Source organism: Symphodus melops, assembly GCF_947650265.1.
Source record: "Symphodus melops genome assembly, chromosome: 9".
Classification (NCBI taxonomy): domain Eukaryota; kingdom Metazoa; phylum Chordata; class Actinopteri; order Labriformes; family Labridae; genus Symphodus; species Symphodus melops.
Window position 1 is genome coordinate 2,851,696 of NC_136699.1, and position 25,029 is coordinate 2,876,724.

The following is a 25,029-nucleotide window of genomic DNA, read 5'->3' on the forward strand; positions in this document are numbered from 1 at the left end:
AACAAACTTCCAAACTCCATTCAATCTGCAGAGTCCCTTTGACCCAGCTCTTTATGAACACCTACGACCTTAATGATGTTGATGACAACGACGATAGTCTGCTGTCATCGTTGCCTAAAGGAAGTTCAGAGGTGCAGTCAGAAATTGTTGAACCGTGTGGCACTTTTTTCAAAAGCTGGTTATGAAACAGCTCTGCCCACTGCTAAGGTGTCACCCATGAACGTAGAGGAGAATTAGCTGGATCAACAGTGTCAGTGACTCTCTGTTCCTGCAGAATGAACTGATCGTTTTCTTGCTCTCCATGCAGCTAGAATTGTTTCATGCCTTCTTACGAGCCAAACCTGCCTGGGTGGACTCTGGATTTACAGGTGGCCTGACTGCCTTTCGCTCCTGATTGGCTGACAAATGAGGGCCCTGGTCAAACTGAAAGCAGGCAGATTTGGTGTAGCGTGTGTGTGTGTGTGTACAACAAGGCTTTCATGCTCGTATTAAAGCCTTTGTAAGCTTACTGAATGGGAATTTGTTTGATAAAGAGCTTTGGTGGAGTTGCATAGAACTGAAGGGGTTTAATAAAAGATCACAAATATTACATTGTTAGCTGTAAATCAGACTGATAAGTGGTGCAGCCAAGAAACCATGCAGCAGCCATGCACTCTGACCCTCACATGGAAGTTATGTAACCATGCTACACTGTGGACAGATAATATATCCTCATCGTTTATGTTTTATTTGAGAATGAAAAGTGACGGTGGAGGCTCGTTTACGCCATCTGTCTGCAGTGGAAATGAGCGTCCAGGAAGGAGCTGGTGATTTATGAGCATAAAGCACCGAGTCATTTATTTAAAAACAGAGGCAACACAAACTGAGGAGATACTGTCGGGGAAATGAACCAAGAGTGCGGTTTTTTTTTACCTTTTGCAAACATAACGAATGAAAAGAGAAACTTAGATATAAAGTTTTGGTATCAAACTATAACCTTTTTTTCAGGATCTTTTGGGGTTGAATTAAAGAGTTTTAGGGCCTTCTATAGATCTCATTAAGCATTTATTAAACTGGACTTCCACCTCATTAACATCCTTATTAAAGAATTACTGAAACGTGTCCAAGTATGCATCAGCATTAAAACCTGAAAGCCTTGGCTCAGCAGATTTAGCACCTTTAATCTAAAGGGCTGCTATCAGCAGTCAACAGCAGCCTGTAATATTAACCGCAGGGAAAGCTGCACATAAAGCAGTCTTCTACTTGTGAAGCACTTTGTAACACAGTGATTTCAAAATGCTATATAAAAATAAAGTTTTACTTACTTACTCTTCCAATGCTTCCTCATTTTTTTCAGAGAGTCACTCGCTGAGTCGTTGACCTCGTTTGTCCACCAGTTATTTTGAAACTGAAGCAGGAGAGGAGAAAGGTCGTGAAGATCTTCAACCAGTCCAGTCGCATTTGGATCAAGAGTCAAACAAAAATCAATTTCCAATTAGCATCTCTTACAGGCTCCCGGGGGGAGAATTCTCTTTGATGAGTGGTTGAATATTTGAGGGGGTTCCTAATGTCGCCTAATGCCAGTGTTTCCACGGCAACCATGTGTCACATCAACAACTAGAGAACTTCGGATTTCTCAGGTTTTGATAAGTGTCGGAAATATTTGAGGAAGTGTAAAGTACTCAAAAAAACCAACAACAACACCATATGTTGTCATAAAGTTTGACATATTGTACGTTTAAAAATAAATTACTCTTACGTGTTTTGTGCCTGAAAAAAAACAATAGGCCTACCAGATAGAGCAAAACTATAATAAAAATCTCAGACAGCTCCCATGTCTCATCACCTGAATGACTGTAACTACCGAGTGAAGGTCACGTCGATTTGAAAGTCATTTAAGAATGAATTTCAGTGAAATATGTCTGCGAAGAGAACATGAGCCTAAGAGGAAAGCATGCCAATACATGACAACATTTTTCCCAACATGAACCTCGAGGTGGTGTTTGAACACATACCAGATCGTCTGGCAGACAGAAGTGTGAACGAACATGACGAGAGGCTCGTGAACCACAAACACGTGTTTTTGAACACTCACTGCAGGGTGTGTTTTCTCGCAGATATTTGGCTTACGTCTTTGGGACTCTTAGGATACATTCATGCAACCAAGCTCCTCTTTTTATTTATCTCTGAGACATGCTTAGAATTCAAATGTAAAATGTTTAATTAACAGGGACACATTATGTAAAATATTCCATGCATGCAGGATTCTGGCCGAGGATGATTTGAAACCTCTGTCTCAGTTTTTAGGATTAAAATTGAAGCGCTGGGCTTAAAGAAATGAAAAAACGGTTGAACCCGACAAACACAGACATTATAAACTGAGAACAAAAAAGAGACTAAATACGCTTGATGTTGAAAGTAGTTTATCCTGTTTGTAGTTAAGAGAATAAAATAAATATAGAAGAGCAGCAGAAAAAATAAAATTTAACAACTTAAACATGAAATGTCTTTATGTTCAGGTCCTCAAGAGATACACTGATGGATTCAAAAAACTATTCTTGTGTCGACAATAAGCATGACGCTGTGAGTCCTGCTAGCTGTTCAGATGGTTCCTCGTCTTGCATATTAAAGCTGTTTAGGTCAAGTACACGCTGTACTCACTCAGTTATTTAAGCGTTTCTATAACTTGGTCATTCTGTATAAATTTACATGCAAACAAGTAAACTAAAGAGAGCTAACATTAGCTAACATTAGCCTGCTAACAACAATGCAGCTCAAGACGAGGACAAACGTGCGCAGCATTTTCTGCCACTTCTAAATTTGTCTCAGCGCTTACAGTGTTTCATATCTTGTTAATGTGTTTTGTCCTTAGTCAACGTTTTTTAGTTTTATACTTTTGTTTTAAAAATGTTTTTCAAAATGTAAGTTTGTAATTTTGCTTTGCACTTCCCAGCCACCGTGGTTACTTGAATTTTCTGCTATAAATTCTGTATGTATACAAAATTCAAGGATTTTGGACTGTGTAAAAGCTATAAGGAAGGGAAAGAGGGAGTCTGAGTACATTTTGAAGCGTGATAGTTAGATGCTTGATGTTGTAAGTGTCTCATTAAATGAAAGCAATGTGGGAAAACATTCAGCTGATTTCAGACTCTGCTGCCACCCGGTGGTAAAAAAAAAAACAATCTATTGATCTAAAGAGGCCGTTTGTTTGACAGCAGGCTGCGTCATGCAGAGAGACACAGAGGCGCTGAATGTCTTTATGTGAGTCAACAAATGTCTAATAGTGTCCCATTGCTTATTAACAAGTGACAGCTGCACTGCAATCCAAGTCTGGATCAGCAGTTCATGTGTAATTAATGAGAGCTGTGGTGCTGTGGACATGTCGGCTTCAATAATTCAGCAGCAGTATTGTATTTTCTAAGTTGCATTTAAGACGTGCTGTGAGCTCTAAAAACAACGGTTAGCATTGTCTTGGAAAAAAAACCGATTAACAAGACAGAAGCAGAACTGTTAAAATGATGACAAAGTTTTTTTCATCAGCATGTTTTTAATTATTTCCAACAAAGCAAACATCAACATAAAGCCAACCTGCACTCATTACAAGGGACGACAGATGGAGTCTAGTTAATCAGCTAAATGCATCTCTTATTAATTGAGAGCACAGTTTGCACACGCTCCCCGACAAACTGAACAATAAACTAAACTAAGCTGTGTTAGAGATTTAAAATTAATTCAAAGTGGACACACTCCAACTGCTTTTTACTCCTATTACGATAAGTCAAAGCGGCAGGTGAGTACTTCACACTAATCTAATCAAAGAGCAAGTTAAAGGCAGAAAGAATCAGCAACTCTGGATCGATGACCTCGTGCCACGTGATGCTTTGTCTCCGACCAACACTCTGCGCTGCTGAACACATCATGAAAAACATTAATCATTCCCGCCACAGAGGTAGAGCAGAGCCTTCTGGTAGTCTCCACCTGTGTCCTCCTGCACAGAAACAACAGAAAACAATCAGAGGGTTCCTGTTCACATGATGAATCGATTCAGAAATAAATACACATTAAGCTTTCAGTGGATCAGGTGAACGTTTGTCTCTTCCCTCCAAACCTCCTACTTGTGTTTGGTATTCTTCTAATGACACGTGTATGTCACACTGTCACTTCTCAGCGGTTGTAAGCGGCGGGCGGGCGGGCGGATCGGCTGCTCCGCCTCTCCACATGTCGTGTTGAGAGTTTGTCCTTGAGCGAGACGAATGAGCCCACTAAACTGCTCGTATTGTCACCGTCGCTATTAAACCAAAAATGTGCCAAATGAATGTAACGCAGCGGTGTCATGAATCTCCACGCTCTCACCCTTCAGCCGACTCCAAAAAAAACAAAAACAGACAGACGAGCCCATGAATGCAGGAGCCGTATATATATGTATCTAAAGGATGAACAACAAGAGAACAATACATGAAGATATACAGAAGCCCTAAGAGGACCCACTGTCGGTAAACACGATTAATGTATCTCTGTTTCACTGAGGTATAATCAACATTTTAGATATTATCTCATTGCTGATTTATATGTGATACGTTTATTTTGGTCATTCTCTCAAGATCGCAAGAAACTAACTCATCATATTTATCTTCTTATCCCGAGATGTTGCAAATTAATTGACGATAAATCTCGGTACGAATGTGTATGTAGAGTATGTCTGTATACCTCCGTGTACAAATGACTGACGTGTTACTTTTTAAAGGCGGAGAAACTTCAGATTTTGATGTTTAATCAGCAGCATCCTGCAGCATGGAAGCACAAAAACAACTCAGCAGAAGAAGTCCTTCACCATCACTGCTTTCAATTTTAAAAAAAAAAAAAGTCTCATTATAATGGATTTATAACAAAGACTGGAATACAGCGCTGTCACTCAGTTTTACTTTCATTTTTGCCCGGTGGCCAATATCACTGTGTAACTCCTGTGAAAACTCGGCCTGTGGCAAAAACAAAACATTTATTCCCAAAACACCATCGTTAAAAAAAGAAAGGAAACGAAAGCTGTCAAAAGGGAAATCTCGTATGATCAACTAAGACTCAACAAGTCAGTTTACTCTATAAAAAGACAAGAAGGAAACAAGCAGCAGCCAGTATGTCCTCCTTCTAACTTTAGATTCTGCTCCTGAATGCTCTGGATTTGATTGGACCAGAGAAGGTAGGCGGGGCTTTGAAGGCCGTTTTGGACGCCCCTGGGTTTGCCAGATATGAGAGCAGTTATCAGGTCAACAGGTGTTGCAGCGATGGAAGCGGGCAGTGGAACTGCTTCAGATAGAAGTGATTGTACCCGAGCTAAAAAGCCTCTGCATGTTTCTAATAAGCTCCAGCAGCAGAAAGCTGCTCAAACTAGGATCAGTACTGGGATTTTTTTAAAGATCTCTTTGAATCAAGAGCAGAATTTAGAAAGACTCAGGTTGTTTGTGTGAAGAAATTCAGATAAAATGTGTAATATAATCCACATAAATAGCCATCATCAACCATAACAGGGCCGTCTGATATTTGAATGGTACGCAGACAGAAGTCAAAACATAAGTTACAACTGTGACTGACAACTCAAAAATATCAGCTCTGAAAAAGATCTTTAAAAGTGATAAAACTTTAAAATATTGTCATGTTGGAAAATACCTTCTAATGAAAAATGTGGGTTTCATAATCTCAGTGATTAAATATGAATAAGATGTCAGAAAAGCTATATATTATTCCTTTCTATAGTAGACTAAATTCATTAACCTTATTTCATCATTTCTTTTTAATATTGGCCATTGGGCGGTTCCTTCGGCGGGCGGCAATAACTCCGCCTGAACATCTGGCCTCAGGAGAATAGATTAATTCAGTCCTGCTGCTGTGAAAGGCAGGGAAGCAGTCTCATCAAGCTGAACAAGGCATTTAGAGTAAATTAGTAATCTCCTCTCGGTCGGCGCCGACATGAATGGTGCATAAGCATCGTAACCAACGTACACCCAGCTGCAGCGCTTCGACGCACGCAGAGGCAGAGAGGAGTTTGTTTAGAAGGGTAAATATGAGCAGAGTTTGACTCTCTGTCCTCTGAGGGATCAAGTACATGTCATGGAGGAGCGGGGAAAGAAAACAGCAACGCGAAGGAGAGCGTTGTACCTGGATCGTGTTGTAAAGAGACACTCCATACGTCTTCTTGAAGCAGGCTCTGATGTCCAACATGTCCACCTCGCTCCTCGACACCATTATCCTCATCAGGGTTTCGTCATCAGTTCCAGCGCGCTGAAACGCAAACATCTTCCCATCAACAGCTGGAGTTAACAGTCTTTATAATGACTTCTTCATCCAGGTTGAACCCACATCACACGCGAGGAAGAGGAAACGGGTTCTCCGAAACTCACAAGTCGAACCTGCCATGTTTCACAGATTTCTGTTCTAAAAAAAAAAAAACAGCATCCACGTTTAGCTTCTTTTTTTTGAGTAAGAAGTTCAAATGCAAAATTTGTGGTTGCTCTTTTCGTTATTCTGGGCAGATTTTGGACTCGTTTCTGTGTAATATGAAAATAAATTATGAGACTTTTGAATCCTGCTTGAGAACGTCACGTCATCAATTGTTTGTTTTTTTTAGCTATTTGTTTGAGACAGAAGCTTAATGCCAGCTGGAGAGGAAGATGTTTGTACTCTGTCTCTAAGCTACGTCAACAGTCTCACATTAACCATAGACACATGACATAACATCATCTTTTCATCAAACTCAAAGAAAACAAACAATGAATGCAGCCTTGATGCTCATTGTGATTAAACATTTTAAAGTGTATTAATTGGTTTTCAGAATACATTTATAAAAACTGTGTCAAAATGGATTATGTGTTTGGAGAAATTCATCCACCAATGTAAAACACTGATTGTGAAAATATTTTTTGTGATATTTCAGATTCTTTGAAGACGCACGATGGCCTTTAAGGCAGCAGCAGGTTGGAGGACAACAAGGGCATTTCAAGGTTTAACTTAAATTAAACATATTCTTCTGTTAGAAACTCGTTTGAAACCAAAGTTTTCCTTGATGCTTGAAGCTTGTTTTTGGATAAGACCAGATAAAAACACCCTGAAGCAACACAGAAAAAAAACAAAAAAAACATCACACAGGTTGAGATACAGAGACCTCCGGAGAGATACCGCGGCACGCTGACACCTACCCTCATTGATTTATACAGGCCTTCAGCAAAAAACGCTGGTACACTCCTGGCACATTTCACTGTGGAGGAATAGAAACACGAGGCTCTGTCAGGTTTACATGCAGAACTGCAACCCTGTCAAAGTCATCTGACATTGTGTTGCCATTGATCTCTCCTGTCAAGAGTTGTTCCCCCCCCCCCCCCCCCTTGTTTCATTCTTACATGCAGAAACAAAACCCGAGAGATTATAAGAATCAAGCACTGTCCTGACAAATCACAGGTCTCACCAACAGCCAGCAGTAAGTTCTCCAGATTCCCCGTTGTCTCTCCTTCAATGCTGTCCTCGATATCAGAGCCGGAGATTTTCTTGTACGCATCAAACACTGTAGAGAACGACAAAAAAAACACACACACAGTAACACTTTTTATTTTAAGAGGACGTTAAATTACTTCAGACACATCTGGCTGCAGATGATGACCGCAGCTTGTTCTAATACAGAAGAATCTATCTATTGGCACGAGTGTGGATAGATAGATAGATAGATAGATAGATAGATAGATAGATAGATAGATAGATAGATAGATAGATAGATAGATAGATAGATAGATAGATAGATAGATAGATAGATAGATAGATAGATAGATAGATAGATAGATAGATAGATAGATACTTTATTGATCCCGAGGGAAATTCAAGGATGCCCACGTCCTTAAAAATAAACATAAACAGCCTTGAAATGATTCTGCCGATAAACATTTAAACAGCACGTTTTGTGTTTGTCCCTTATTAGCGCTGTAGGGAAGCGACAATTCTTTCAATCAATCGGCGGTCTGCAGTGTGTCTCGCTTCCAGCCTTTAGGGTCGGATCAGTATGCAAAATAACAGAACAGTATAGAGAGGTTATTTTGACAGTGGAAACACCAACAAACTGAAGCGGATCGCTTGGTGGAACCGGGGCTTTAGTTTCAGTAAGAACACCTGCAGATTCAAAGGTGTCTTATTATCGTTTGTCGCTCAGTCGTGCTGATGAGATGAGATAAGAGAAGATAATCCTTTTATTCATCTCACAAATGGAGAAATGTACAGTGTTAGAGCAGCAAAGGAGGAGAGCAGAAGAAAAATCACAAGTGCAAAAATGAAAATCGATAAAAATGTAAAAAAAAAATGCATCAAAAAGTGATCACGTTTCTTACACTTCAGCTTCATCCCACGTTTACTAACTTGTATTCTTGAGTCCATCTCCTTTCATATTTTAGTGAGCTGTTGGTTCAGTTGGGTTCTTTCTTTTTGTTGTTGTTTACTCGACGCAGGTGTTGCCATCTTCCCCTCCGACCTCTCCAACCAGAGAGCAACTTTTGCCCTGAGGACTGCCGCTGAGCTTTCTGATTGTTGTTGTTGTTCATCAACAAACTCGGATTCTCTCGACTGCATGTCACGCTCTCACCTTGTGCGTTAAAGTGTTTTTTTGTTTTGTTTTTTAAAAAGTTTGTCTGGAACATTTTCAACCTGACCTCTCCTTGAAGGGTGATGAATGCTCTTCCTTCTCTCGGGACGTACACACAACTCAAAGTGTTATGCCATGAAAGAACAGCGAGCGAGGACAAACAGCAGAAACCTTCACAGAGTGCAAAGTCGTTGGCGAGCCATGAATTGTTTTCCCCTCCGGTGTACTGATCTATTTCTCTAACCTGCTTACTTCAGGTCCCGTATCTGAAGACGGATAGAAACATAGATTCATCCTGAATTAATAAAAAGTCCAAGGCAAATTTGCCACTGGGAAAATAAAGTTCATATTATCTCATCTTATGATTTCTGTCTCTTTCTCTTGTGTAGTATTTGTCAGCAGATTGATGTGGGGCTGATAGGAAGCTCATACTGCATATTTCACCATTTGCTTGAGTATTAACCGACCTTTGATTTGGTATGCTGTGTGCATTAGCTTACACAAAGCAAAGCATGAATGGATAAGGTCTTATCCAGCAGTCATACATCACATCATTTAAATATGCTGGCACACACAAACTCACACGCACTAACCTTTCCTGAGATGCTCTGCGCTCCTGTTGCCAAGGATTGTGATGAATTTTTCCTCGTCCGTGCCAAACTTTCCCTCCCCAGCGGCGTACAAGTCCTGTGGTGGCAGATTGTACGGTCACACACTGAGACACGCACGCACACACACACCCACACACACATGGGGTAACCTTGTGTGGATGTGATTTATAGGAGCTCTCAGTGAGAGGAATAATGAAAGGAGGCGGATGTAGGACCTTGTTTGTTTGTCTTAGTAGTTCTTTGCTGTTTGATAAAAATAAATCTGTGTTTCAGAGGCCTGTACTTCGGGTCTCTGTGGCTTATCTGGCCTCACTAACCCTAACATAAGAGATTAACAGTCATATACGAAGCTGGTTATTAACCTGATTGGTAAAGAGTGCGTTCACATAAAAGGGGCGGAGTTACTGTCATTTAACCTATCACAAGCATCTGCGTCTGCCGTCAGATCCTCATATCCAACAAACGAACTCACTATATGAATAATAACAATATGTTTAAGATAAAACTGCAGGCTCCCAAAGACTCAAAGTTGCAAAAAATACGCAGGAGTGACAACAAGCAGATCAACGAGCATTAATGTGCAAACTGCGGCTTGTTATATTTTCTTCCCGTCGTTAGTTCACCTTAAAACTGATGATAATGACCCAAACTGGATGTGTTGATCTCTTATCTCCAACATAACCTGCTCTGGAGCAGCTTATGTGTGCAGCGTAGGTTACCATGGCGATATACCCAGGTAAGATGGATTGAAAACCCAGAGTTAACCCCTGAATTGACCTCGCTAACCCCGAATCCTGCTTCATGCATTTCCTGATTTGAGACTGCTAATACGATTTGTGTTGGAAATTAAGAGAGACAGTTTATTATCATTGGATCCCAATTCACAGTTCAATATCTCTGATCACAAGTGGTTTACAGGAAACAAGAAGATCCACTCTCAAAGGTTTGGGACTGTCTGTACTCGTGTACAAAAACGAATATTTTTGCTTTAGTACAAAAGGACGGGGTGCGCCCCAGTGCACGAACCCCATGTAAGGAGGCTATAGTCCTCCAACAGGGCGGCTCCTTCATCACATGTCACTCTCCACCTTCTCTTACTGATTTCCAACTCCGTCCACAATCCTATCTGACTGCTCTCTGCCAAGAAGGAGTCCATATTTCATTTTTGTGTTTTGCAGATTTAGTTCAGGCTGTAGTGCAACCAGGAAGCAATAAGTGTCGAACAGAAACATCTTCCTTGTGAGTTTCACATGTACCGGTTTGCTTATCAAAATGTACCGTTTTTTAAAAAGATGTCTTTAAATAGTCTGAATTGTCTGATACGCACAGAAGATGATTAAAGCCACAGGGTTGTGTTGTGTTCTTGTGTCTTACCTTAGCATCTTTCTCGATCTTTGCCTCGTCCACTCCCTCCTCCCTGCTCCCCTTCACAGACGGACAGGTGCAAGGTTGGAGAGTATAGGTTGACAAACAGAGAGAAAGGGTGTGGATGGAAACACAATGAGCTCACATCTGCTGTGAGCCCCTCCGTCCTCCCCAGTAAACCCTGAAGATTACATTACCCACAGAAGGTCCCAGAACTGTGCAGATGATATTTCTGCTGTAAACCAATTGTAGTGTATTGTGCTTTCCTAACTCCCTCCCCTTCCTCTCTCCAACACCTAAACCTCTCATGACTTGGTAATGGCATCACCAGAGGCTCTCATTATCAGGTAAGGAAACACAAGCACCCCCCGTCCTACCTGCAGGAGGATCACCAGTAGTTTCTGAAAGTACCCTGAGGTGTCACCGGAGATATCTTTCTCAAGCTTGCCGCCAAACTCTGGGTAGAAAGAGGAGAGGAGGGACAGAAGATTGCTTACATCTCCTCCAGTTCGGAAAAATCCCTAATGGTTGCCATCGACCCTCCTGAGATGTCCTCCGTCCTGCAGGAGGATCTCCGACAGCAAAGATTTGATTAGTGGGCTAAAGGACAGATTGGCCTTCTCTTTCTCCCCCAGATCAAATAAACTGTCCTCTTTGCCTTTGGCCCCTTGGTGCATTTGTGTTCACATATTTTCCACCAAGGTTTGTTGCAATTTGAACGCCGCTTTGTGATAAATGTTCCTGCAGCGATACATTCGAGTGTTGAGAAGGGTTAACTCCTTCATGTTACAGCGTGATGCATCATGTGAATTGTCCACTTGGGAAAGAAGGGAGGTTTATACAAACTGGAATTAATAGCAAGATATAATTTTATATGACATAATAAAAGAGATGATCAAGTTTCTCCCATTATAGTTTCTTTAGTTTTTTTCTGTCCCACAATGAATGAATGATACCAACTAATTTCCCTGGTGGACGAGCTTCCCACGCAAAGATATTGAAAGAGACATCGCAGTGGTTCGACTTACTCACTGCTGTGTTTGAACTCCTGACTGCAGGGTGGTCATCTTCTCAATCATTATATATACAGTATGAGACTCTTTACAAACCCCTGACTGAATGGCTGCAAACAGCATGGCTCCACACTTTGATTTAAGACATAATACCTGCAAAACCAAGGCAGTTTAATCATATTCAGCTGCATGTTGTGCTCAGACAACGTTTCCAGGTGATTTTAAGTTTGCAGATAAACATATGATATGGTAAAGTATGAAATGATACGATAGGTTTCAATGCAATACTTGAGATTTGTTGTTTGTTATTTATCGAGCTGTGAAGTCAGTTAAGTGTTTGCAAAGAATGTCCCAAAGGAGACAATGACGGGTATCAAATCATTTTGCATCGTATCGTATCATGTGTTTGAGGACAGAGCTGCCTGTGAAGTCTTTCCACCTTCTCTATCTATCGTCACCTCTGGCTCCGAAAAGTAAAATAGTGAAAGCCAAAAATCCAAAGTCACAAAGCTGAAAGGAAGCATTCCCTCAGTGCTCTGTCTGCAACCACCCGATCCCCTCTGCACTCCCTCAAAAGCCCCTCACTCACATGCACGAGCGTCGTTGGTCCAGAATCGGACCTCAGCTCACGCTTCAACCCTACCTTTAAGTCCAAATACAACAATTGGTAAAACATCCATGACTAAAATGTTATCAACTTTCAACTTAAACAGAAAACAAGCCTGAAACAGACTGTTAGCATGCTGCTAGATTTTTGTACTCTTGTTCTTCTTGTAAATCAAAATAAAACTATTTAATGTCTGGGACTAAATAAAAACATTGTTTGAGTTTGTTACATCCATATCAGTCAACCTAAAACCATAAAGAAGCATAAGAAAAAAATACAAAATCAATACGTTCCCTAGGAAACACATTTGTCTACTTTTCTCTCTTTCTTTCTTCACAGCTGGGCGAGTCACCTTTCTTGTAGACTTTGATGATATCTTTAATCTGTTCTCCGCTCCTGGAGGCCAGGATCTCAATCAGCACATCATCATCAGTCCCGGCGCCCTGGGAGCAAAACAACAATATGTGGGTGAACTCAATATGAGGGAACATGGCTTTGTGTGGCAGGCTGCGTGTCCTCGGAGCAATCTTATCTGTTGTTATTATATTCATCTCATGGTTGGTAAGGAGACAAAAGCTTCAATATGTTAAAGAGAAATGGTTGACACTCTGAAGAGGCCTGACATTAGAGAATAAACTCAACAAATTAGCTGCAGGATTCAGCCATACATGAAAGATAATTCAGCTGGCTTTGCTGTAATTAACCTTCCAGCACAACACGTGTGACGCACAAAACTAAAATGGAGCTGTAGGTGTGATGGGAATGTCGAGGCCAGCTCCTAAATGCTTTGCCTTCACTTTGATTGAACATTTCATTTCAGGCTCGTACAGCAAATGTAAAAGTGATTACATGAGAGCCCAAATGTAACTTCCATCTGCAGCTTATTAGAGGATCACGAGTTTGCTGAACCTATTTTCCTCCGGCAAACTTTACGAGCCTTTAGTTTGACATTAAGAGCTGCAGTATGCGATGTCTACAGAGAAACAAAAACATTTCTGAATATCTGAGCCATAAAAACAAATTAGCTAATATTTCTCACCCCACAGCACAACAGTGCTCAGATTTTATGTCTCTTTATTGTCCGCGACAGTCTCCGTCATCTGAGCCACATTAAAGTCCAATGGATAGACACGTAGAGGAGAAAAAAAAAAAACACTTTCATTTCGGTTTGGATCTGACAAATTCCAAAATTGCCGGTCTGCTGTGACCAAACATCCTGAAGCCACCTCAAACATCACCGTAGAAACGAAGGCGTCAGATGTGTAAGAAATGCAAAATACGTCGACTTAAAGGTTGTTGTCAGCTTCAGTTACTCATCCATAATAACACACTGTATGAATCATCATGCTTTTACAAGCATAGATTCTCTCCTGTGTTGAGTCACTATGTTCTGGAAATGAAATTTAAAAAAACAACAACAACATAAAACATTGACAGGCACTTGCAAAAAAAGTCTGAATAGAATAATCTGTGACAAAATAATACATTTAATCTTCAAATTAGTGGATTGTGTCCTTGTTCTTTTTTTAATCAAGAGGATTTAGATTGTCATGCTTTCAAACCTTCATTGTTGTTGAATACCAACACAATGATTCCTTCAATACTATTCACAATAAGCAAACAAACAAAGGAAATCTGAAATACTCTTGCTAAATGAAGTTTAATGCCTAATACGTTGGCGCACAGCTTAGTTTGATTAGTTGTAAATGACGAATAGACGTTAAATACTCCTTCTTCCTGGCAGACATGTCGACATGCGGCTCACAGGTGAAACTGATATCAACAGAGAGAGCTGAGTGGGATTTATGTGGGCCAGTGCCGGGGCTCATTTATTTTGCATGCTGGCTCACTGGCATGGATTAACTAGAACGGAGCTCTAATCACCTTTTTTGATTCACAAGTTACTGTGAGCGCCATAAAAGAAAAGTCTTCTACCTGGATCAGGGTGAGGGAGGCAGACACACACTATACTTTTAAGAGCAGGCTCATGGCTAGACCAGCTCCTAGTTCAGCTTTATAGGCTTAGACTGCCGAGGGAACTGGCCCCTTGAGTCTCTCTCTCTCTCTCTGCAAACCTTCACATACTATATGAAATTTATAAACCACATATTTTCCTGGGAGCTCCTGACTTCTCTTGTCTCACAGGTTCCTCTGGTTCATTGGTGGAGGCGGGACCTGCTGTTATGGATCCCTCCCTGCTGGTTGTCCCTATCCCCCTCATCTTCCCCGATCCCATTTTTCAAACCCGGCGCAGCTTCAGCAGATGCCTGTTCGTCATTAATCTGCCTCTTAAAGGACATGATGGATTAACTTTGGGCCTTTGTAACATAATATAGCAATGAGTATAAGGTCTTTTACCTGCTCTGTGTCTTGAGATAACATTTGTTGGTAATTGATGCTATATAAATAAAGATTGATTGATGGTATTTGTTGACTCTATCATTTGAGGAAATATTCTAAATAGTAAATGAGAGCTGCAACCTGGAGACTCTGACAAAGCCATTAGTTAATAAGTTAGTTACCTTGAGAGCCTTGTGTAGCTGGGAAGCATCATATAAGACAGGAGGGGTCATCAAGGCAACGATCAGACTCTCAAACAGCCCACCGAGCTCGGATTTCAACGCGCTGACTAAATCCTGAGGGGAAAACGTGACAAATGAAATGGAGAGCAAAATGTGTTTTCAACATTTCAAAATGAAACAAACACAATGATAATTACAATAAGAAACATCAGAAATAAATGTAGTCTTTACTTAGAAATGTTTCCTTGTGTCAACAGCTTATGAGAATCACTATAGTGTCATATAAATGGTATTCGTGTGTAGAGATTATCCAGCTGAACAAAACAGCTACGCGTTAGAAATGTCTGCAACAGAGTTTATTTTTCTGCAATGATCCAAAATCCAATGCAAAAATCCCATAGGTGAATATAGACCCTATGACAATGCTGTTTGGCCTATAAAAATACATAATTTGGTTTATTCTCTATGAAACACAGGCGGCTTAATTTTAATTGATCCATTACAATGAATCATGTATTAAGGCATAAATGAGCACGCAATCTGAATCCATGAAAACCTTTAGTGTTTGTGTGTGTGTGTGTGTGTGTGTGTGTGTGTGTGTGTGTGTGTGTGTGTGCGCGTGTGTGTTCGTGGTGGTGACTTTTCAATGTAGAGACAATTTGTCTAATCAACAATCGATGAGCCTTTGGCAGAGAACCCCTAGATTACAAAATCCATTTCTTTTATTCACATAACGATCTGTTGCCAGTCGCATTTCTGTTAAAAGCCATTCTAATTAATTCCCCTTTAATGGTTTGTCAAAAGGAGCAGACATGACAGACTGCAAGTTCTGTAAGACAGTTTATATGCAGAGAAATATGAATTTAAACTCTTCAGGGATTTGATACGACACTGTTAAAATATTCGATTTTGTCTTTACGACTTGGCACCAGTTCTCCTTCCAGATTTTATTGGAAACGAGCAGCTGAAGGCCATCTTTGTATTTTATGTCATATAATGCAGCAAGATGAACAAGAGGCGAGACTGGGCTCCTTTCTGTGCACATAAAACTCTTCAATCTCCAAAGACATTAAAGAAACTGTACCTTTATTTCTCTGATGTTCTTTTTACTCCCTGTTTCCGCTATTTTTACACCCGGAAGCAATTACATTTGTCAGACCATTTTCTTTTCCAGTCACCCACACACAGCAAATTACTTTAAAGCTTTCAATCCACAGGTGGTCATACAGAAACCTTACAGTGTAACAGAACAGAAAAGCGTTAAATGGCCTCGGCTATGAAGAGCTAAGAGCAAAAATGAGACTTTTCACCTCTTCTTCTGTAACTCATTTTTCTTGAATGACTGTTGAGCCTTTCTGCTAAATGTCTTCTCTTTACCTGTGATTCTTAAGGGCAGATATCTTGGGGTGTTAGATGGTTGAATGGCATGAAAAACACATTCTCCTCCTTTTCACTTTAGATGCGTCTCAGTGTGAAGTGTGTTGTTGTAAATCCACTCTGATCCTGTATTTGATCATGTCTATAAACCCCTCTATTTCAGCCCTGCTCAGAACAGGCTGTTTCTGTGTCTGTAGCTTTAAATATGTAAATGAGCTGTGTCTGGCCACGCCCCCTCTCTGGAAGGGCTCGGGTGTACTCGGTGCTCCATGTCCTATTGTTTACGGTGAGATGGCAGACTCAGAGGGCAGAACAAACACCTAGCTGTGGGAGTGTCACCCACCTGGGGGAGGGGCTACTGCCCTTTGTGATGTCATGAAGGTAAAATCTCCAACCCTGCAGTGTTATTCAGTAAAAGATAAATAATTATTTTGGGGTGTAAATCATGCACAGCTTGAGCAGAACATGAGATTTTAAAAATTTGAATGTTGTGTTAAGCTGTGAAAGATCTTATTGTGATCTCTTTTTAAAACATTTTCCAGTAGGAGTAGCTGGACAAAAATGGAGGGAATAGACCACTTGAAAGATTGACCATGGTGTTCCTTTTGGTTGTCAACAAAAACTAAATGCAAAAACTTTCAGCCTTGATCTTAAGTTTACCTAAATTGTTTACATTTTTAATTGCACTCACATTTGATTTGCTGTTCCGTTATGTACACATTTAACCCACAGTATTTTTGAGTAATCTGGCATGAGAATCCATTGAAGGACTAATACAATGTCATGTAATCCAACCCTATCTTTATCAGGATGACAAAATAAGAGACAACTTTAAAAAAAAAAAATAAAAAAAAAAAAACTCTGACTGATATTTTCCTGTCTTAAAACTCTGACTGGAATAAGTATCATCAAGGTGTTGTTGCTGTACGAGGAGGACACAAAGTCTGACAAGAGGACCTGTGTATCTGTCCATCACAGTGACAGCCGACTGTCATCAGCTCTGTGTTTGGTTCCCAGCGGCTCGCCTCACCTTTCCGTAGGCCTTTTTGTACGCTGCCTTAATTTGCTGGCGCTGATCGTTGCTACGTGCTGCCAGAAGCATGAGGATAGCGTCTTCGTCCGTACCTGGACCAGAAATCAAACACAGGAGGCTAAAATCAACTTACGAAAAATGTCACAGTAATGTCTCTGGAGAATATCCTGCTGCGTTCTCACATCAGCCCTCTCGGACTTGCTACGGTAAAAATACTCTTCGGGGTCTGGCAGGAGAAACTCCGGATGAAGTCAGACTGAAAAATGTGTGTGTTTGCGTCCACACATACAGCTCCTCCTGGAGTGAAGTATGAAAACCCTAATTGTTTGTGTTGGTACACATCATCTAGCCATTTCAGGTTTTTAAAGCCCATCCTCTTCCTTATTAGTCAGTGACTGTCACTCTTTGGTGGTACAGAAGGTGCTCATTACTGTTGTGCTCTTGCAGAAATTACTGAATACTCTGACACGTCTTTAGAATATGTAAAAAGAAATATCCCATTTTGAAGTTGGTGAAACTTTTTTTTTTTTTTCTAATTAGGCCAAACACAGAGGCAAAGTTAAGTTATATTCCATGCACCGGTGGATTCAACTAATTGTTGAGGGCAGCAAATGGAAAACAAATAAAACTTCCCTGACAGCTGTGTCATTGTTGGTTTTAGAGAGAAGCAAAAGCTGCAATAAACAGCATACTAAAACAATGTTAATTGTACTTTTTTTTTTTCCTAATGACACAAACAGAATTCGATATAGATAATATAATGAGTAAGTTTGGGAAACACTGTTTCTTACCGATTCCTTTCATGGCTTTATGAAGGATTTCAGCATCATGTTTGGCGTTGAAGTTGACGAAAGGTCTCACGCTGCCCCTGTGCTCCTGTTAGAATACAGATAACACAAATTACAGTTAAAAAAAAACACTGATGTCATGTCCTGTGTCGTCTCTCAACTCCTGCCGTCCTCATTCCTGTGCGGACTGCTCCGACCCCAGCAACAGGAACGTGAGTATTACAAAGGATTAATCTTTCCTGCACATTAGCACATATGCTCTTTTTTTTATTTTTTTAGTTCTAAATTGGCGTTATACAAATAATTGGACTTTGACTGTGTCCTTGCGGCACTCGAGCTTCACTTATGGGCCTCCGTACATGGTGTGCTGGTGGCGGTGTCTGCAGAGACCCTCTCTTCTGCCTGGAAATTGATGATTTAGTTTGAATAGTGAAGAGCCCAGAAGGAGGGGCGAAAGAACAAAACAACTTCAGTAGAAACATTAAGAACTTTTTTTTTTTTTTTTTTTTAGCATAAAATCCTGAAAGATACTTGATATTTCTGTAAATGATCCATGTAGCTGCACTATTATAATAAAGCAGGTGGCCATGCACAGTATCCACACAGGGCACATATGGGGGAGATATAATTGAAATCATGTCTACCTGCCTTTTTATGTTAATTTAAAAGAAATGTGTTTCACAGGACATGTAGAAGATTGTTCTCACAGGGAAAATGCCATTTGAAGAAAAAGCAATTAAACATCTGCGCGGTTGCCTTGTTTCAAACTCCAGCGCAGGTGGGAGAAGTGAAACGATATTGTCTCCCTCTCCTCTCAGTTATCGTTTCTGTTTATTATCTTGTTTGTTGTTCCAATTTTTTCCACACACAGAGAAACATGAGAACAACTTCTTCCTTTTCTTGAAAGATGAGGATCGAACACATCGCTGTCACAGCCTCTCTGCTTCAAGAAACTGACGCTGAGTTGGTCAGCACAATTTCTCTTTAGAAACTCTCGTACTTTCTCGAGGTGTAATGCATATTTACAAGTGGGATATGAATCAGTTTGTGTCTTCTAGGAAACAATAAGCAAAGAATGAACATTGTGAATATGAAATATATTCACAATAATTGGGAGATTTTTCATTAGTTGTTAGAAAAAAACATTTAAAGGTCCACAGAACACAAAAACAATGGCATTGCTGATACCTTTATTTTAAATCTAAGCAGGTCACATATAGACGTTCTGCATGAGGGTATGGTGGGCGGTGAGAGCTAGCATGAACGGCTGCATCAGAACTAATGTAATTGACTTCACTCGCTCGCAGTGATGTAATGTGAAGGTTCAGACCCAAGCACCATACATGCAGGCTCCAGGTGAAGTTAGTGCATGGCCCGGCCTCCACATGGAGCCTATTGGACCACAAAACCCAACTGTGTAGAGCCGGGACATCAGCGGGGTGTTGTCAGGTGGGAACCTCCCTGGTGTTTCACCCAATTAGTCACACAACACCTTGGGAAGGTTTGAAGGTTCTCACCGCCCACCATTCCCACATGCAGACCTTCTATATATGACCGACTTGACCACAAGGCTCTCACAGCTCAAACAGCATTGTCACCTTCAACAGACTCATCCTCCTACATGCACGCTTCAGATAGTGACAACGCCAATACTGCCAACCCTTCCACATGGCAACCTAATGGCCTCCACAACCAAAATGCAACTATTTCTGGTGCCAACATTACACAGAATAGTATGTAGAGAGATCTCAGGGGAAATAAATAAACCACTTCGGAAATAAATTAAAGAAATGTGAAAGATTTGCAAGTCTGGACATAGCTTACAGCCTTTGAGTTAACCATGATGACAAGGGGGAAACGGTTGTCTTCTCTTCTCTTATTGACTCACTATAGTCAGGTGTTTTCCTTTTAACACTATCTAATCAAGAAATGTGAAGTAGGCCGCTTCATCCTGTACCTGTTCAGGATGATGTTGACGCTAATCTCAAAGAAGAGGCTGTCGCATTAAGGTACAGGAGTGCTTCTCTATTCAGCCGGAGCACCATCAGGGAGTCATTGTCTCCCTACTGTGCCGTGATGAAATTGTAACCCAGCGAGGATACAATGACACCTACAGCTTCCACAAACGCGGTAATACAATATGGTGCAAATTAGAGCAGCGTCATCAGCTGAAACTGAGTTCTTGCCATCACTTTACTTTAAAATCAGCTTATCCTCATCAGACAGTCTGAGGTCCCTCTACAAGCTGGGGAGGATCAAATCAAATCAACGGTATCGAATGAAGCCGCTCTCTCTCTTTTAGTGTCGATGTGAGAATACAGCACGAGCGAGTCGTGCTAATGTTTTCCTAATGAGTGCATCTCTGCAGAGAGTGCTTTCGGGGAATAAGGGATCATCTAGAAGTCAGAATATCTGCACACCAGGTCTTCAGAGTTTAGGTGAGGATTAAATGAATTGAAAAAGCAATCAAATTATGTAGAAAAAAACCCCCAACAATGGTAGCTAGGGATTTATGCAAATCAGGAGCCTGGCTGTGCTGACAGATATGTGTGTTGTTTAGTGTTCAGAACTGGTCATGCAGTGCAGGTCTCAGTGTGGCTGGAAAAAGCACTGACCTTTGAAGAGTCAAGTCACACTTCATCACACAAACATGTCGGTTATATCTGCTGCTCTGGCTACAACACATTAGTCCTCAAGTTGTTGTTTTTTAGTCTCGCAGCATTTACTTTTCTCTCTTTGAGGATATTTAATTTTTAAATTAAAAAAAGGAACACTTACCATCCTTTTTTTTTTCCCCCGATAAAAGACAACTGTTGTTGTTACCTTAAAGACACTGCAACAGATCACAACATCATGTTTTTAAGTGACAGGGTAAGGAGGCAACCGTCTAAAAACTCAAAAATAATTGCTATTAACTGTGTAAGCATCCATCCAAAGACAGAGGTGTGAGTCTGTATTCTTACCGAGCCTGTCGCTCCCTCCTCAGGTGATCCTGTAGCTCAGGTAGAAGCTCTTTATTTTCTGTGGAGGCTGCACCGTCACAGGGGAGAGAAAGAAAGCTGTCAGGCTGCACTTCCTCATCCACATGCGGTGTTACGTTTCACGCGCTGTCAGTCAAATAGGAGATCGTAACCTCGTGCCTTCAGCTTCTTTGTGTGTCCTTTAGAGAAGTGAGGAGGGGTTAAAAGTGTCTCCCAACGTGACTGTCCCCATCATTTAGAGAGCTGATGTCATAGACAGGGATCTTTATTTTTATTTCATGTTATTGTCCTTTCTGTTTCCAACACATCATATTACAATAACAATCATTTCACTCGATGTTGCAGGTTGTCTGAATCATATCCACTTCATGAAATGATCCAAAATATACACAAATGAAATTAGACTCATCAGGGACAGAAGAGGTCATAAAGTATTTAAATGAACTGTAATAAACAACTGAGAATCTGATGCATCCTTCTTTTGAAGACATGCAAAGCTGGCAAGCGTTTGGGACACATTTAATTTTTTTGACTGTTTGAATGATGAAATTTAGTTTTTAGGAAGTCCTTTGCAGACATGTACCATACAATTACTTACTTTAGTTTTCTGTGATAAATGATTTTAAATAATCTTGAATAATTCTTGAGAAAATGTATCACATGGCCCCAGAGTTGCAAACAGTGTTGATTCAGACAGGAACCCCTCCTGTGGAAGGTTTCCTGCCATCGTTGGACATTTTGCACAAGTTTGCACATTTTCAGTTGCTGCTTTGGGGGCCCCCTTAATGGTCTGGGGCCCTCTAATGGTCTGGGGCCCCTGAGCACAGTTGTTTGCCTCTCCTGTTGACAAGCAGCACCTCTTTGAAACAAACAGTGTAAGCGATGGCAGCACTGCATGTCAAGCAGCCTTCTTTTTCTAGATGTGTTTTATTATAATCATGTCATACTGATAAAACCGGCTTTGCTATCTTCAGATAATCAGATAACAAAGTCGCCTGTTTGTGTTGGACGACATATCAAACCAAGAATTGACTTCTTCTGAAGCCATCATCAGATCATTTTAAGTGTTAATTTATAAAATAATTAACCTGCAAAATGCTCCTCAACGTGTTTTTTTTTTCTTTTTTTTTTATGAGGCAGATTCCCCTTTTTGGACTCGATGTTTACATTTGTGTTTCAAGCTCTAGATTTCTTTTGACAGCATGTTTTTCAAGCATCATTAATTCAAGCTTCATGTAATAAAGCGTGTTGTGGCAAACAGGAGATAAACCGGAGATGTTTGTGTCTGAAGGGAGCGGTGAGATCAGCAGAGCAAAGCGCCAAGACGCTGCTCACATATCATTATTGCTTTCTTGGTCCAGCTGCTAACCTTAATTAAAGCGAGCACTTGTGAGGAGACGTTAACGCCATCCTTCAGGTTATCCAGTTACGGACGCTCGTCGTTTCATCTCACATCCACCAAACTGACACCAGAAGAAGCCAATGAAAAAAATCTATCTAATTAAATCTCGATTTATTTAAACCACAAACATTGATTTTCCTAAATCCAGAAGATCAAGATTTTTATTTGATTCTAAGAAAAAATTGTTCTGTACACAAAGCAGAGGCTTGATGATCTCTTTGGTTCAAATGTTTGCTATTCTCACTCGGCAAAACCCTCCACCGTATTCGAAGACCAAAAGTTTGAAATGTAGTAGCTTTGATACACTAGAGGGGTTTGATAAAGGTTTACATTAATATGTTATATGCACTTTTTCATCGTGCTGGGTAGGACATTTGAAAGGAGTCAAAAATATTGCAGGAAAGTTTTCAAGGTTGGGGCCGGTGGAGAAGTCTGTGTATCCATTGTAATGGAAATTCGAGAAGTTTCTGACAGGAGCCTGAGGTTAGAGTGAGCAGAAATATTTCATTATGGAGAAATAAGGTGAGGAGAACAACCGACTAGACAAGGGTTGAATTCTGAAGCTTCCCATCCAGAGTTATTTAGCCTAACACACGCACCCAGAAAGCCAGAAAACAAGTTCTGAAAAGATGATTAATAAACATGAAGCTTCTTTGCTTTTCAGTTGAAGTTTTGCTCTGATGAGATACGAAATAAAAACGATAAAAGTACAGTATTTTAGTTGGAAATTGAACTTTCAACACAATAAATGTGTATATCTATAACCATCTGTACAAGCCACACCTAGATCTAAGAAAGATATAAGTCCATATATCGGAATCAGATTTCTGTCTCTTGATGATGTTTTATCATGTTTAATAAGTACATTTTTACATCAAATCTCTAAACAGAATTTGTTTTCATGGGGAATAAGGTGGTATCTCGGTGTTAGGAATCAGTAAGGCTGCAAACTGCTGACTGACGCTCCATCTTCTACTATCAGCCCCTGGTTGTCAGTTTCTGATGCGAATCACTGTGAGGATTCATTCCTGAGAGGAGCACCGAGGGACATCCTGCTATACTGAGCTGTGGACAGCTTAATTTGTCAGGTGCTGACTGACACACAATAAGCTCTATCATCAATCAAAGGGCCTCCCCAGACACCACTGATCGCCTCTGTTTGCTTTTCTCCTTTGCGCTGAGGGCAGGCGTTATCAATGCAGATGGCTTCACTTCAACAAATATTACCTGACCCTGTGGATCCTTTGAGAACACCCACAGACACCACATCATAATGTTTCAGGCACTTTTGTGAGACTCTGACAGAGAAAAATAATAGCTTTTTCTTGCAGGTAACTATCCATTTCTCTGATGTAAAGAACTTCGAGCTGAGCTGCAGCTTCCTGCAGGATTACAGTGTCGGACAGAATTACTGCAAAACAGAAGAGACGCCTAGATGAGAAATACAGCCACAGTCATACTTTCAGTCTATTTGGAAGCTAGTTTAATTTCCCATTAGGGTTTCAGTGTAACCATTGGCCTCTTTCACACGTGCTCTGTCTGCATGAGCTGACCAGATTATATTGTCTTTGCAGCCTCCTTGTACGAAATCTGTTTAATGACCCAGTGAGCTGAACTTCTCACCTCTGTTGCCTCCCAGTCTTCCCAGTCTTGCATAAGATTGTGGATATGTCTCTATACATGTTGTAGTGATATCCGCACAAATAATTATCACTAAGGAAGACCCTCCTGCAAGCTCCTCCAAGGTGCCTTCCCCTTGTCCATAAAAAAACTGGACAAAAACGTTTACAGGAAGTGGGTATGCAGGATAGTTCACAATGTCATATCATGATTCAGCATTTGTCAATTACATTATCACAGGGTCTTTTTCTTGACTCCTGACCTTCTTTCTCTTTGGACAATGAACTTCTGTTCACAAACACCATGTTCTTCACAACCTCCTTTTTGTGTTTTTGGTGTGCAGTCACAGGTGGATACGTTAAGGACCCTTTCCCCTCTTTTAGTTCCCCTGCCATGATAAGTCTAGCCCTGTTCCCCCCCTTCCAGCGGTCCATTGATCACTCCATAGTCTCTCCCTCCCCTCAGGTTAGAAGTCTGGATGTCATCCTTGACAGCACACTATCTTTCCAAGCTCACATCAGTAATGTCACCCAATCTGCATATTTTATATGGACCATTAATCGCCTCTGCCCGTCCCTCACTCCCAACTGTACCCTCATCTTCGTCGACACCCTGCAACTCCCTTCTCTTTGGTCTCCCTCTCAAGTCTATCCATAAACGTCTCCTGGTCCAGAACTCTGCAGCTCGCACCATCTCCAGAACCCCCTCTGTTAATCACATCACTCCTGTCCTTCAGCAGCTTCACTGGCTCCCAGATAAATTTCACATCAACTTCAACAAAATTCTGCTCAGTAAGACTTACCGTCTAATTTGTAGTTATAGAATCCGATGGTGATGAAGCAGGTCTTGTTGATGTGTAGCATGCGTCCTCCATATTGTTTGTCCTTCTGAACTGAACTTTGAAAACTGCTATGTAAATGATCCTCCATTGATTCTCCATTCAGGAGTTGATGGTTTTATTTCAATAAAGAAAAATAAGCAGTAGCATATTTTTTAGAAACAAAAGACAATGGAGGACACGTCCTGTACCCCACTATTGAGCGCGCTCCAAGTTCTCCAGGACACACCCACTTTTTCAAAAAATACTGTAGTGTCCTGTCATTTAAAAAAAAAACATTTT

General features: G+C 40.7%; 1 protein-coding gene across 3 annotated transcripts; it reads right to left on the reverse strand.

The window, feature by feature from the left end:
* Positions 1-3,513: 3,513 nt before the first annotated feature.
* anxa5a (annexin A5a) lies at positions 3,514-24,787 on the reverse strand. 3 transcript variants are annotated; one of them, XM_079352852.1, is made up of 14 exons: positions 24,712-24,787; positions 20,870-20,936; positions 20,685-20,739; positions 17,910-17,994; positions 17,116-17,210; positions 14,709-14,822; positions 12,539-12,629; positions 10,944-11,023; positions 10,576-10,626; positions 9,184-9,277; positions 7,433-7,528; positions 7,167-7,225; positions 6,130-6,252; positions 3,514-3,967 (listed from the first exon to the last, which is right to left on the reverse strand). In XM_079352852.1, the coding sequence occupies exons 1-14, from the start codon at positions 24,770-24,772 to the stop codon at positions 3,908-3,910; spliced, it is 1,131 nt and encodes a 376-aa protein (XP_079208978.1). In that variant the 5' UTR covers positions 24,773-24,787; the 3' UTR covers positions 3,514-3,907. The 3 variants fall into 3 exon arrangements, with proteins under 3 accessions (XP_079208978.1, XP_079208979.1, XP_079208980.1); XM_079352853.1 differs by lacking the exon at positions 24,712-24,787 and adding an exon at positions 22,257-22,433 and having other exon boundaries at positions 20,870-21,066; XM_079352854.1 differs by lacking the exons at positions 20,685-20,739; positions 24,712-24,787 and having other exon boundaries at positions 20,870-20,886.
* Positions 24,788-25,029: the final 242 nt, after the last annotated feature.

Excerpts from the sequence above, each read along its gene's own strand:
- anxa5a (XM_079352852.1), bottom strand. The coding sequence starts at position 24,772 with ATGCTACACATCAACAAGACCTGCTTCATCACCATCGGATTCTATAAC. Across the intron at positions 20,740-20,869 it reads AGGAGGGAGCGACAGGCTCG|TGTCTTTAAGGTAACAACAA; the intron begins GTAAGAATACAG and ends GATCTGTTGCAG. Across the intron at positions 12,630-14,708 it reads AGCTACACAAGGCTCTCAAG|GGCGCCGGGACTGATGATGA; the intron begins GTAACTAACTTA and ends TTTTGCTCCCAG.